General features: G+C 35.9%; 1 protein-coding gene across 1 annotated transcript in view; it reads left to right on the plus strand.

The window, feature by feature from the left end:
* Positions 1 to 14,327, plus strand: part of MMP16 (matrix metallopeptidase 16) — a 187,622-nt gene that overhangs the window by 123,064 nt on the left and 50,231 nt on the right. Inside the window, exons 5-6 of the mRNA XM_074898760.1 lie at positions 7,048 to 7,209; positions 11,294 to 11,511. Coding sequence (XP_074754861.1) covers positions 7,048 to 7,209; positions 11,294 to 11,511 — 380 coding nt within the window. The remainder of the gene's footprint in view (positions 1 to 7,047; positions 7,210 to 11,293; positions 11,512 to 14,327) is intronic.

Raw genomic sequence — 14,327 nt, forward strand, 5'->3', positions numbered from 1 at the left:
TACAAATTCAGTAGTGGCCCTGAAGAATTTAATCCCAGGAGCTAGAGACTGAGCATAAATGTAGTTTTTCTTAGTCTGTTAGGCTCACTGTCACATCAGAGTTTCCTCAAAGCATGAAATAAAGCCATAAGCACTGTATTTGCAGGATGAACACATACACCTTTTTGGGAAGCAGCAAGCTCTTATGTCATCTTTACCTCCACTAGAATCATCTCCAGCTGCTTCACTTCTCACTTTGGAGAGGTTGGTATTGATTCACTAGTCAGAACAGTTTGCAGAATTTTTCAGTACTAGTCATTGAAACTGTGTGAAACAAAGTGGAAATATCCATACATGCCTGCTTTTCTAGAAAGAAAATTAAGAATAGTAAATAATTCCACTCATTTCAAGCAATTTACTAGAAAGTTGTAGAATGTACTTGGTAATAAGTAGTAAGGCAGAAATTCTTACCTTTTGAATGTCCTTGCCTTCTAAAGTACAGGCTGATCTGTATTATAAAAGAATGTGGGCTTCTTTCAAATATGTTATTTATCAGGTTCCTGTCTTCTTCTAAATGATGGTTACAATATGCAAAAAGCAGTAGAATGCTGCCAGAAAGGACACACACATCTCTAAGTTCACCCGTCTTTATCATACCTCATCAACAATCACTGAGTGACCTGAAGATGGTTTTGCCCTTTAGGAATATCCCCTTGTCAAATTTTAAGCAAACAAGTTTAAATTTCACACTAATCTGTTGATCTTTTTTTAAATAGAATAGTTTTTTCGAAAATATAGTGTAGGTATACTAAATTATACATAAGGGTATATTAGTCCATACTTTGTATATAACAAACTACCTGTACCACCCCTTCCGTCTGAAAAAAATATTTATATCAGTAAACTAACTTGCAAAAATTTTACTGTATGTGTTAGCATATGTAATAATCAAGTGAAAGAAACATACATTTATGTCATTCTCTTCATCGTAATGGAAAAAAGGCTAAATGTATATGTTATTGAAAAACGATTAAAATACAGTGTGTACAAAATACATACATGAACATTATACAGAAAATTAGTATGCTGTATATGATACATTTTAATTTAAAACCACAAAAATCTAGTTTTGTTCTTAATTTTTCAAAGCTACTGCACCGTCTCAGCTCTATCTTTTAGCAAAACTTTCTTTCCAAAATAACCAGCGAACTACCACATTTCAGTGTCAATGGCAGAAGTTTGAGATAATGTCAAGCAGCAGTATCTGATTTCTTAGACTGGAAAATGTGGCACCTTTATTTGGGTAAGAGTGTGCCTATGATTTATATTTAGGTCCATGTATACTCTCCTTATAGCATATATATGCATATATGGTGCTTATGTAAGTGCATACATAATGTATATGCTCAATTCCGCTGTATTGCAGTAAGGTCAGAGAGAGGAAGAATCTTTTATCACTGCCTGTTGAAATAGCACATTCAAAATTCTGTCCTGTCTGGAAAGAATAATAACAAAGATATAAAACTTTTTTTACTTTTTTACTTTTTTTCTTTGTTTTTTTTTTTTTCTTATTTCTGTATGTTGAGTAAGAATCTTACTCTAAAGTTTGCAGCATTTCAACCAGTTGGGTTTAGCAGCGTTGTTTTGATGAGTCAATGGTACAAATGAACAGAATAATGAAATTCAAATTCTGCATACATGGGACACAAGTTATTGGGTAGAGTGTATATAATATTTTCTGATGAATTCTAAGCTTGACTTTGAGGTGCTGACTTGTTGATAATAGGTCTGTAATAGTAATATTCTTGTACAGATTTACATTTTAGATTCATATGGATTTAATCTGAAATCATCTATCTGCATCACATGAAAAATGAAGTAAAATAATCTTTAGAAGAAACAGTGTATGTCAGTATAGAAAACATTTTTGTATTTTCTAGCTTTTCATTTGAAAATCAGCTTCTAGATCTTTTGGGTTTTCTCTAGATGGGAAAGCCTTCAAAATTGAGGTCACATGGTATTTAAATGATGGACAACTCCTGAGCTCACAATGTGTTGTAGCAGTTACTGTCACATGCCAAGGAGAAGAACCAAGAGACATGCCTGGAGATGATGTTTAGAGCTGCATTAAAAAGATGGCCAAGAGATGAATGTAAGGCTTGCTAAGCCATTAGGGTATTGCTTTTATAAATTAAGTTTGTATACCATTTAAAACAGGAGCTAATATCTTCAGAACTAGGGTTTCTTAATAGCTTGCTGTGGACAAACATATTAGCTTTGTTTATCTGGGTACATGAAAAATAGTGTATATATTAACTACATGGAAAGACTTCCCCCTACACCATGCTCCACAGTGCTGGCTGTTGAATATTTGATATATGAATACATATTTATGTTCCAGAGTTTGCGTAGTGATTGTAAAGTCAGGCAGATTTAGTGCCTAAAATAGTTTATAGCCTCAGAGAAAGTGTCAGTATAAAAATAATCATTTTGTCTTAGTTCTTTACACAGTATCTTGTTTTTTCCTTGTGAAATCAAACTTGAGATAAAATAAGGAAAATTTTCACAATCTTTTTGAGCCTATATCCATTCTGTTCCAAATCTCCATGCTAATGGGGAACACAAGAACAGAGATGCACAAGTTTTGGACTTGTGAAATGAATTTTTCAGTATTTGTCTACTACTCTATAGACAAATATAACAGGATGTAGCTGAGACTATCACAATGAATATTCACCACGTATATTCTGCAGTGGCAACTTTTAGTTTAGAAGTCATCATAGTCATATATAGTTTAACTCTTACTCATGACTTGTTCAGGTTTTGCGATGGTGCTTCATTTTGCTAAGTGAACTGATATATTTTCTACCTGGGTAATGTATACTGAAATGGAGAATAATTTGGGACACTCTCCTTCAATGGTGGAGACTGAAAATGTTTAAAAAGTTATGTGCAATATCAGTATGATAACAAAACTAGCCTGAGCTGGTATGAATGTTCACTTGCCTTCATCTTACTGTGACCACTGTCAAGGAACTGAAGCTGGCCTGCTATCAACCCTGCAGTCACAGGTACACTTCTGTGCAGCCTAGAGACAAAGAACGAGCGCTCAGGGTTATCCTTCTGCACTCTCAGTAGCTAGTTACAGTAACACTGAGATGCTCAAGGCAGGTCTGCTCCTGAAAGCAAAGAAGGACTGACTAATTGTTGCCTAATTGGAGAAATCTAATTATATGCAAAGGAAAAGGAATGAAAACTAACATAGTAGTAAGTTCTACCTCTGTCAGTCTCAGAGAGCTCGAACTGATTTAAACCTCAGTTTCAATTGCACTAAGTTATTTGGGTCAGTTTAAATTCAGGATGCCCTGGAGACAATCATGATTCTTGATGGAAATTTTTATGAATAATGGGGCTATTTGACTACAAGTAGAAAATATGTTCCCTGTTAAATTACTGCCACCCCAGGCAAGATTATTCTCCTGGCTCTTTCCTGTGACCTTCTCCCTTCCCCCCTTATTCATTTGCTCCAAGGGTTGCTCTGTCTTTACCACATTTAATAGCTCCCCTGATGGCTACAAGTTGCATTGCAGGAGGTGGAAATTTTTGTGATCTCTTTGCCTTTTTCCCTTTTGGATTTAGTCTTCGAGTAAGTCCAGAGGGGCAGTCAGATGCTGAATATAGGGTTTTTTTAAAAATTATTTTTATATAATCGCCCCTATCCAAAAGACAAAGACATACTAAGAAACAGCCACACCCTGCATAATATCTCTTCTCTGACATAGTCACACTGTCATTTAGAAGTACTGCTTTGGAAGTGCTCTACCATATGTTCATTATCTATGATCTCAGAAGGAAGATGTGCCAGTAGATGACAGTGTGTTTTATTTATTTTCCCTTTGCTATGTAATTCATACCCCTTCAAGGTCAACATGGAACAAAATATGGAAATTCCTGGAGACCTTTATGGGGACTCACTGAGGACTGATAACCAGAAGATGGTTTGATTCTTCATGCATTATATAACTGGCACAAATAGAGAGAAGGGGTAAACTCTTCCAAGACTATTTATTAACTGTAGTTTCTTGAAATTTTAGGAATTGTAACAAGGTCACTTCCAAGGTCTCCTGCCTCAAACAGTAGAGGTTGAATGCCACATGCAAAACACTCTTTGCTCTACTGATACTGACCAGCCTAAAAATAGTCATAGAGTCAAATACTATTAATTTAAAAGTACTTGAAAATGGTTTAGTAAATACTGTGACCAACTTATTAGTACAATTACTAAGCTAGGACCTTGTCCTGGTTCAGCTAGGATAGGGTTAAGCTTCCCCAGTAGAGAAGGGGGAAGGGATCTCCAGTTGGGTTATTCGTACCATGCTGATGTCAGGTCTGGGCGCGGGAACTTTTTCCTTGGTGGCTTGGGTCGTGGGGAGTATCGCGAGCGAGCTGTCTGTAACCATTTTGGTATTTCTCTGTATATCTTTTGTCTTATTTACTGTTATTGCTGTTTATTGTTGTTATCATTGCTACTGTTGTTGTTCAGATTGCTTATTACACTGTTGTATTAAATTTCTTCTTATTTTAACCCGGGGTTTGTGCCCTACTTGTGTCTGAGGGTGGGGGAGGGACAACAGCAATGTGGTCTCCGGTCCCGGCAGGGCTTAAAACCATCACAGACCTAGACTGGTTATATTTTTAATTATGATGTAGGAAGCACAGGTCTAGGAGACAAATTTGCCTTTCACAAGGTCTGAAAAGCAAAAGAAAGTTGCATCTTGAATATATGAGTTAATGTCAGACAAAGAAATATTTCATTCTAATAAACCTGAGTTGGAACTCTAACTTTCATAAAATGCAGAAAATAATTGAAAAATTATGTAAGACATGTCACAGTACAATAGATATAGTACAGTAACATCTTCCTTTGTGTCTTTCCATCTTAAGTATATATTTTTTTAAAATTAAATTAATTATTCTATTATGAGTGCAGAATGAAAACCTCTATAGAGTTGCTCCTGTGCATTACTTCCAGTGCTGAGGTTAGCTCCAGAAGCTGTGGATTATTCATAGGAGATAATGTCAAGATCAGCTTTGACTGCATATAGAAAGGCAGATTCAGATATAAAAAGCATTCATCACCAGGACAGTGCAGCTTATCCACCTTATTACAACAGCACATTGAGAATCTGCTTTACTATAAAAAGAACTGCATTCAAGAAAAAATATTGTCATGAAAATATTTAATCTGGAAACCACATAATTATAAATGATAGGATAAACTCTTCTCATTTCTGAAAGCGTAGTATGTCACTTTAATTTTTGCAAGACATGATTTTTCTGCACAGTTACACTGAAAAAAAGAGCAAGAGAAATTTTTTTTTCATATTTCCAGATTAAGAGTCAGAAAGACATGAAAAGGCTGTCAACTAAGTACATAGTTTTGTTTGTGATTTTTGATAGTTTCCATGCTTTCAGTCAAACATGTATTTTACAAACATCAGCATGGCTCCACACATCATGAAGATATCTACTGCCAAGTGTTTCCTCTTTCATATGTACTTGGTAGAAAGTTTATTTCTTTGTGTCAAAAAGAGGAAATACTTGAAAAATTGAAATGCTGTCAGCTATGTCCTCAAAGTTCTGTAACTATATATATATGTAAAACTTTTTGCTAAGGTCAACTTTTTAATATTATTACGATTAAAGTTATAATAGTACTTAGAATTCCAGATCAGGTGCCAGCAGTGGAAAATAACTGTCTACCCCCAAAGAATTTACAGAATAGAGGATAAGAGTTAATGTTGAGCATTTTCTTGCTCCAATATATAACTATTAGGCCATAATATAGGCCTTTTGGTATTTATACTGCTCTTTCAACAAGAAACTATCTACTGTAGGTAGCATCTGTTTCACTAGAGTCCAGCCATCTAAAAGCTAGATATTCTCTTGTCAGTGAGACAGGGACACACTTCTGGAGGATGATTCGTCCCATCCCTAGGTGGTGAAAACAAGCGATGTCCTACATGTGGCCCTCTCTGAGTGACTTGAATCTTTTTCCTGATGTAAATAATTTTTCCAAAGTCTCATTATATGACAGGTTGACTACAGACAGAATCTGTACAAAAGACTCATACAAATATATTCTAAACTAAGTCTTAGATGAATAAAAGTAGACAAAATTCATACAATAGAGGTCCAGCTCTGAAATTTTCATAGAATAATCCCATTGGCTTTGATTTGTGTTTGTTTTTTTTTTTTAATAATTATTTGCTATAATTATACTGACAAAACTTGTAGTTGTGTCTAATACCCTGGAATAAAAAATGAAAAGATAATTTTTAGAAAGGAATAATAAATTAAAAAAAGCTAAATTGGTCTGTAACATGAGTGTGTTATTTTATTTTTTAGACCTATGGAGATCATAAAGTTATAATTATTAAATGTCTACACTTACAAGGAAATTACACAGTGAAATAAATAAGAGCATCTTATTTTGAGAAGGATAGCACAATATCCATATTTTTCTCATTAGGATTTCAGATGTGGTGATTCAGAAAAATCACAACAGCTACAAATAATCAGCCAGGGTCTGATTCCAAACACTTGGATGACTTCAGTTCCCTGTGGGATTTGTCCTAAGTAGGTAGTCCTCAGTTTGGTGAATGTTACCACACACACCAAGGGTATTTTCCTTTTGGAAATATGTCTTGATGCAAGAATTTTTAGTCAGGTTTACTGCAACATCAGCTTCAAGTTAGAAATTGCACATAAGCCTAGACATGAGGTTTGACACTTGAACCCTACACTAACTGTGTGCATCAGTTTAAAAGGGTTACGCTTATGGTGTCTGTAAGAATATCATATATTATATGTAACAGTAATGTTTTCCTTGTTTGAAAATAGGGAAAGCTGCATTTGCTGACACATTATCGTTATGATTCAATATTAACCATTACCTTGTAAAATACAAATTCAATAAAAATGTCTTTCAAGTGCAGAGTCCACCACTTATTTCTGTTACAATATTTATGGTTTCAAAGGTCTTTTTTCCCTTTCTTCTCTTCATAGGAAATGATCTGTTTCTGGTTGCAGTGCATGAACTGGGACATGCTCTGGGCTTGGAGCACTCTAATGATCCCACTGCAATCATGGCTCCATTTTACCAGTATATGGAAACTGACAACTTCAAACTACCTAACGATGATTTACAGGGCATCCAGAAGATATATGGTATGTAATGCTATAAAAAAGCATGATAAGTGTCTCACTTTAGAATACATTTGAGGTCCTCCTGTCCATACCACCTCTCTAAAAGAGTTTGTTAGTGTAGAGTCTCCCAGTTATACCAGAGGCCTTCTTGTGAGTAAGCCAAAAATTTTGATTGAAGATACTTTATTTTGTTTCTCACTGTTCACAACTTGTATTCAAATTTGCATTCATCTGGAATAGTAATTTTAAATGTTTTAAAAAGCCTTAAAGAAATATCCGCAAAATATTCCCAAACTATGATATTAAAAAATGCAGGCCTGTAAGTGTAACAAGATTATTTTCACAGTAGTCCAAGTTTGTGTAACTGAATGAATAGATTGCTTCTCAGTTGATCAGTTATAATACTAAACAGTTCCCTGGTTGTACAAAATCTGTGGTGCCAGGAAAAAACCCTTTCTTGTGATAAATATAACAAATTAATCTCAAAGAATGTTGTTATCAGCCCAAGATTTTGAGCTAAAAAGGAAAAAGACCCACTTATTTAAAATGTTTGTTTAGGTTTTTTGTGGCATGATATAAAAGACATATGTGATATAAATAAATTCTGTATGTATTGAATTCACTTTGACATGGCTAGTCAATTGAAAACTTTAAAAAAAAGCCAAAACCATAATGTTATTCTGATTATGGGTTGAATGTAACTCTAACGCCCATATTACTGTTTCTTACATTTCCAAAAACACAGTTTTAGTTTTGGTTTTAAAGACTGTGATTCTGTTGGTATCTGTTAAATAGTCTGGTTTTTTTCTTTACCACTATATTATTTTTTTTTTTCATACAATGAAATATCTGTGGTATCTGTATGTTAATGTTATGTATCCAGTACTTATCATTTGGAGTTGTCCTGCTTAATATTCCCCAATTAATTCTGTTTTGGATTCAATTTTGTACTCACAATTATTTTCATTTTAAAGGTTTGCCAGTTTTATATTGAATGTTATCAGGGTCATTCCTTGTTTATCTTTACTGCTAGAAAGGATGACCACGATCATGTAGAATTACTGTGCTGATAACTAGAACTCTGCAGCTTCCATGGTGTTTTAAATTATTGAGCTTTTAAAAATATTATATTAATAAGCATTGATATATATTTTCACAAAGCATAAATAGTAATTTCAAGATGGGTGGCTGATCAAGTTTTGCTTTGTTGGTTTTTTTCCTGTGTGATTAGCTGGAAGGAAGGTTGTTTCCCATGACCTCATAACTTGGTAGTCTAGACTTAAGGGCTAGACAAGAATACTTTGCTGAAAACTAACTGCTAAGCTCTAACAGCTGTGAGCTGTACATTAGGGGAAATGTGTTACCCCTGGGAAGTAATATCTGACATTACCACCAAATGGCAAAACTTTGGTTTGGGGTTAAAAACTTTCCAACATGAGCTACTGCAAACTGATTCCTTTGCTCCCTTTAAAATCAAGAGGTAACATAGAATCATATGACTCAGTAAAAATATCCCACCTATAAAAATAATTACTTTGGTCTGCAGTATTCCTTGAAACACCATCAACTGTAAATTATGTCACAAGCCTTAAAATTGTGAATGAAATAAATGCCTTATTAAATCGCATGACAACCATTTGGTGAGTTTAATATTTTCTTCCATAGTCTATCTTGTTCTTTAAAAGGTATACTTTTTTTGAAAAACTATCAGAAATTCAAATGCCATTTATGTAGTTTTAGAGTTGTCTTACTATTCAAAAGTCTTTCTGAAGCTGGTCGTGCAAATAGCTATTATTTAAAGTCAAAATTGATTATGTATTGAAATGATTTGGAAAAAGGCCTAACTAGAATGTTCAAAATTAGAATCTCGTTTCATCTTGTTTCCAGAAATCTTCCTGATCCAACCGGAACTTCTTATCTTTTTGTACATAGAAAATATAAGTAAACATAGTAATATCTGTAGAAAGAGAAAGGCATTTTCAGTACACCCATTGCAAGTCATTCAGTATGCCATTAGGGTTATGAGCAGCGTTTGACTAGGATGCTTTTTGACTATCAGGCAGACATATGATAGTTATTTCATCTATCATCAAACTCTGTATATTATGACAGAAATACATTTGAAAGAGAAAAATGTTTTAAGAACACTGTACAGAGTTTTAGTTTTTTGCTTTAGTTCTTTTTAAAACATTTATCCTCAGAACAATTCATTTAATTACCACATATCTAGCTTTGTATGACTCACTGAAAAATAAAAATTAAAATAAGTAATTTATTTCAGAATATTGAAGAAAACATGTGGATTATGGGTTTTGTTTATATAGATGCATAGGATTTCAAGTCCAGTTTCAAGAGCTCCTATACATACCAAGGGGCACTGGGGAAAGCTGGGAATGTCCTGTCACTAATGCATGTGACATTACATGGTCTACAGGTTGGGTCAGTAGGAAGTATCAGGTATGCTACATATATGCATATGTGAATTGATGAGTGGAAGTTAAAAATATGGGTTGAAAATCCATTGACAGATGATGATCTTATGTCGTGGTTTAACCCCAGCCAGCAACTAAGCACCACACAGCCACTCACTCACTCCTTCTTGCCCCTGGTGGGATGGGAGGAGAATAAAAAAAGAAAGTAAGATTCATGAGCTGAGATAAGAGCAGCTTAATAATTGAAGTAAAATATAATAATAATTTTAATTACAATAATAATAGTAATGAAAAGATAAAAAGAGTTAAATAAAACCCAAGAAAGACAAGTGATGCACAATGCAACTGCTCACAACCTGCTGACCCATACACAGCCAATCCCTGAGCAGCAATTGGCTACCCCCAGCAAAGTCCCCACAGTTTATATACTAAGTTTGGCATCCAATGGCATGGAATATCCCTTTGGTTAGTTTGGGTCAGCTGTTCTGGCCATGCTCCCTCCCATCTCTTGTACACCTGTGGTGTTTTGACCTTGGCTAAATCCCAGGTACCCACCAGGTCTCTCTATCACTTCCCCCCCTTCCCCCTTCTCTCTCAACAGGGCAAAGAGGGGAAAGAAAATAAGATAGACCAACCCTTGTGGGTAAAACAAAAGCAGTTTTAATATAAGCAAAGCAAAGCAAAGGTCTGTGCGTGGAAGAAAAAAAGAAAACAGATTTATTCTCTACTTCCCATGAACAGGCGATGTCGGGCCTTCTCAGGAGCAGGGCTCTGATACGCCTAGTGGCTGCCTTGGAGTACCAAGGGTGACCCCACCCCCTTCGTCTTTTTTCCCAGCTTTATACTGATCAGTCCTCACATGGTCTGGAATATCCCTTTGGTCAGTTCGGGTCAGCTGTCCTGGCTGTGTCCCCTCCAAGATCTCTCCCACCCCGTCCCACTGAGGGGAGAAAATGTCGGAAAGAGCCTCGGTGCTGTGTGAGCACTGCTCAGCAGTAGCCACAACACCAGGGTGCTGCCAACACCCTGCCAGCTCCCAACATAAGACACAGCACCATGAGGGCTGCTGTAAGGGAAAACCAATTCCAACTCAGCCAGACCCAGTACAACACCTCCTCACAGACAGATCATGGGAAACTGAAAAGTCCATGACTTAGGATAAGCACAACCTAGCAACAACTAAACCATCAGTGTGATAGCAACATTATCCTTATATTAAATCCAAAACATAGCACTGTACAAGCTACTAAGGAGAAAATTCACTCTATCCCAGCTGAAACCAGTACATCTTATAAAGAACCTTTGTTTTCCTTTATTTTGTATGCTAGACAATGATTCTGTTTTAACAGTTGTTAAAGTATGTGCTATGAGTTACTTCTCAGCTGAACTGACGGTGGACTACACACCCTTTGCAGGTTTATTGGAACATTGTTCCAATAAGGAAGGAAGAGTCTGGATAGTGAAAAGTAATTATTTTCTTCATTCGTGCCTTGGTTTTATGGTAGTCATTCATTATACCCTTTAACAACACAGGCAAGGTATGTTAGGTCAACTTTTCCATTCCCCTTCCACTGTAGGATTTGCACTGCTTGCAGCAGGTTTTTGTTGTGTATTTCTTCTTTGAGTGCCATTGGTGGGCATGTAAATTACATCCTGCTGCTATATTTTTAAAGGTCCACCTGACAGGATCCCACCACCAACAAGACCTCTGCCAACAGTGCCCCCACATCGTTCAATCCCTCCAGCAGACCCGCGGAAGAATGACAGGCAACCTAAACCTCCCCGGCCACCCACTGGTGACAAACCTTCCTATCCCGGAGCCAAGCCGAACATCTGTGATGGGAACTTCAACACTCTGGCTATTCTTCGCCGGGAAATGTTTGTTTTCAAGGTAGGAGGCTGTGAATTTTTCAACATTGCATCAAATATCTACATCGCTTCTTTTTTTTTTTTTTTAAAAGCAAACTCTCATTCATCGTGACTCCACTTTCCCAGCCTGCTCACAGTTAGAAAGTTAAAGAAAGAAATTAAAAAATAAACATACCCATGGCTTAAACATCTAGCAGAAGACTGCTGTAATGTTCTATTTTGGGAAAATACCCATGTCAGCAGAAACTGTAATGCCTCAAAATGTAAGGGTAAATAAATGCTGCATGTTATGGAGAGATAAAAAGTGTAAATCAACCCATGAATAATAGGAATGATTTTGTTGGGAATACAGCCACATCCAGACATACAGTACATACTGTGTCTTCAGTGCTTTTTTTTTTTTTTTTTTTTTTTTTCCATGGAGCTGTAATTTTAACTTTACAATTAGATCTGTCATTTGCAAAGGAAATTTGTCATTGTGTTGTGGTTGCATTGAAACCACAATATCTAAGTAAAGGTCTTTGCCACAAAATTCTTATTGCAAATGTTTCATTGTTTATTTCCATTCATCTTCTTGCTCTGAACTGAAAATGTGGTATATACAACAAATCAAAATAAACAAACTGAACCGAAAGGCAATCTTCTGATAGAAGGACTTGGCTAAGAATCATGGACATCAAAGCTGTCTTAAGGAGAATGATCTGCAGTATGGTTTCCAGAAGGCATTGAATGCTGAAGAATAATTACAGAATCATTATTATTCAGTCTCTTAAATCTTAAACAAATTTGCTGACGGATAGTGCTGTGCAAATGTTCCAGAAACAAGCAACAGGATAATTCATTATTTTAAACTACTGGTGTGTCAAATTTGCTTAAGAAATAGGACGTGTGGGATATTTGTTTTATAAATATATGATATGATTCTTTTGAACTTCAGCATTACCTGTAGAGAAGAAGGGCCTTTCACATGAATAGATAACACTTTTCCCTTCAGGAATAGTGTAAGTCTAAGGGAAGTGCAGTGAATTTGTGCGAAAACATGAAGGTCCCAGTTCAATAGTTTTTGTTAACCTTTCTGATAGGACCCATTTCTCCCTTATATATTTTCATGTAATCTATCACTCCAAGTAAATCTTATTAGCAGTGCTACTCAGGCTTTCATTTTCTTTAGCATACCTGAAAAAATATGTACAAATAGCTTTACATTAATAAATTCAAAATTATTGGGCTACCGTCATAATCCAGTGGGCAGGAAATATTTTTCCCATAAACAGCTAAGGATTTTGCTAGCCCTGGGATTGTCAACCCTTTCCATTTGGATAGATGGTATATCTTCAAGAACTGGGAGATCCTGAACCATCAGTCTTTTTATGGCTAAAACTCAAACGTTAAGAAAGAATCTAATTTTCTAACTTGGCATTAAACAAGATATTAAAATACCTACTTCAATCTCATGTCATCCACCTCAAGAGCAATAGAACATATTCTCATTTATTTTAGACACAAATTGATAAATAGTGAAATGTTATCTCACTAATACAAAATTTCCTGTTTGGCTAAGTCTGTGTTCCTGGATAAATAGATTGACCACCATCACTAATCACTCCTACCTATTCTGATTGAAAATACAAATTAAGTTTTCTCAAAAAAAATATGTATTACTTACTGTTTTAACACTACATATTTACTACAGAGTTCATATGCTTACTAATGTGAAAACTGTGTTTATGCTCCAAAATTAAAACTCCATTCATGATCCACACCCTAATGAGGAAACACAGTGAAACTTTGTCAGAGAAAAATGACCAGAAACTGATTGTTTACAGATTTCATGTTTAGAGTCTGACTCTCCAAAATGAAGTTGCAGCAATCATAAAAACAATGTGTTTGGAAGGGAAGAAAGACATGACCTTTGTCCAGATTAATTTCTTTTAAGGGTCCCACGGTTCCCCCTTTCCCCTCAGGGTACATGAGAGCATGGCAAGGCATGACTTGGGTTAGCATGCTAAGCAATGGAGTTTACTTAATCTTGACTTTGTAGTCTGAGTGTCTTTGAATGCTTGACCTAGTGGACTTTAACTTTCTGGTTTGCACATTAATTTGCTAATGAAGATTTTTTGTCTGCTAAAGGTGTTTCTCTACCTGTTTGAGATTTTTTGGGGGGGGGGGGGGGGGGGTGTGCGTTTTTTGGTGTATGGGGAGAAGTATGAAAGGAGCAGAAAAGGGGAGAGTAAATTAGAAAAGTCAGATGTTGTTAGTAAACTTACTTTGCAGAATCTCAGGGGGGCCATTTATAAGGAAAAGCTCAGCATGTCAGACTATAGCAGGAGCAGGAGAGGAATTAATTCTCAGAAGGTATAAACAGAAATAGGGACTGAATACAGGGAAAGCATCCAGCAATGAAGGGAGTTAAACTGGAGATTCTGTGGTCTGACACAAACAAAAAACTAAACCTCTTTGCCCTTGCCCTGGCCCTTAATACTAGTACAAGGATAGACTGGGAAGGAATGAGTGATGGGCTGAGAGCCAAGTACAGAGAGATGGAGAAGAGAGGGGATTGATGGCAGTACTGTACCAGGTGGAAACAATTAAAGAAGAATTATGACCTTCATTGGAAGAATTATTGCTGGATAGTTCCCAGATGAGTTAAATTAATAAAGTTGGAGGCTAATCAAATGATATCCTTTTCTTTCTTTGTCTTTATCCACAGGTCTGTAATGATTGTGTAGTGGCAGATTTTACTGCCTTCTGAATGGTGTGTATGCCATGTACCAATTTTAAATTGAAAATAGCCACTTTTTAATCTCATGGGCAAGTCTCAAGCTCAGGAGCTCGATT

Source organism: Athene noctua, chromosome 2 (genome assembly GCF_965140245.1).
Source record: "Athene noctua chromosome 2, bAthNoc1.hap1.1, whole genome shotgun sequence".
Taxonomy (NCBI): domain Eukaryota; kingdom Metazoa; phylum Chordata; class Aves; order Strigiformes; family Strigidae; genus Athene; species Athene noctua.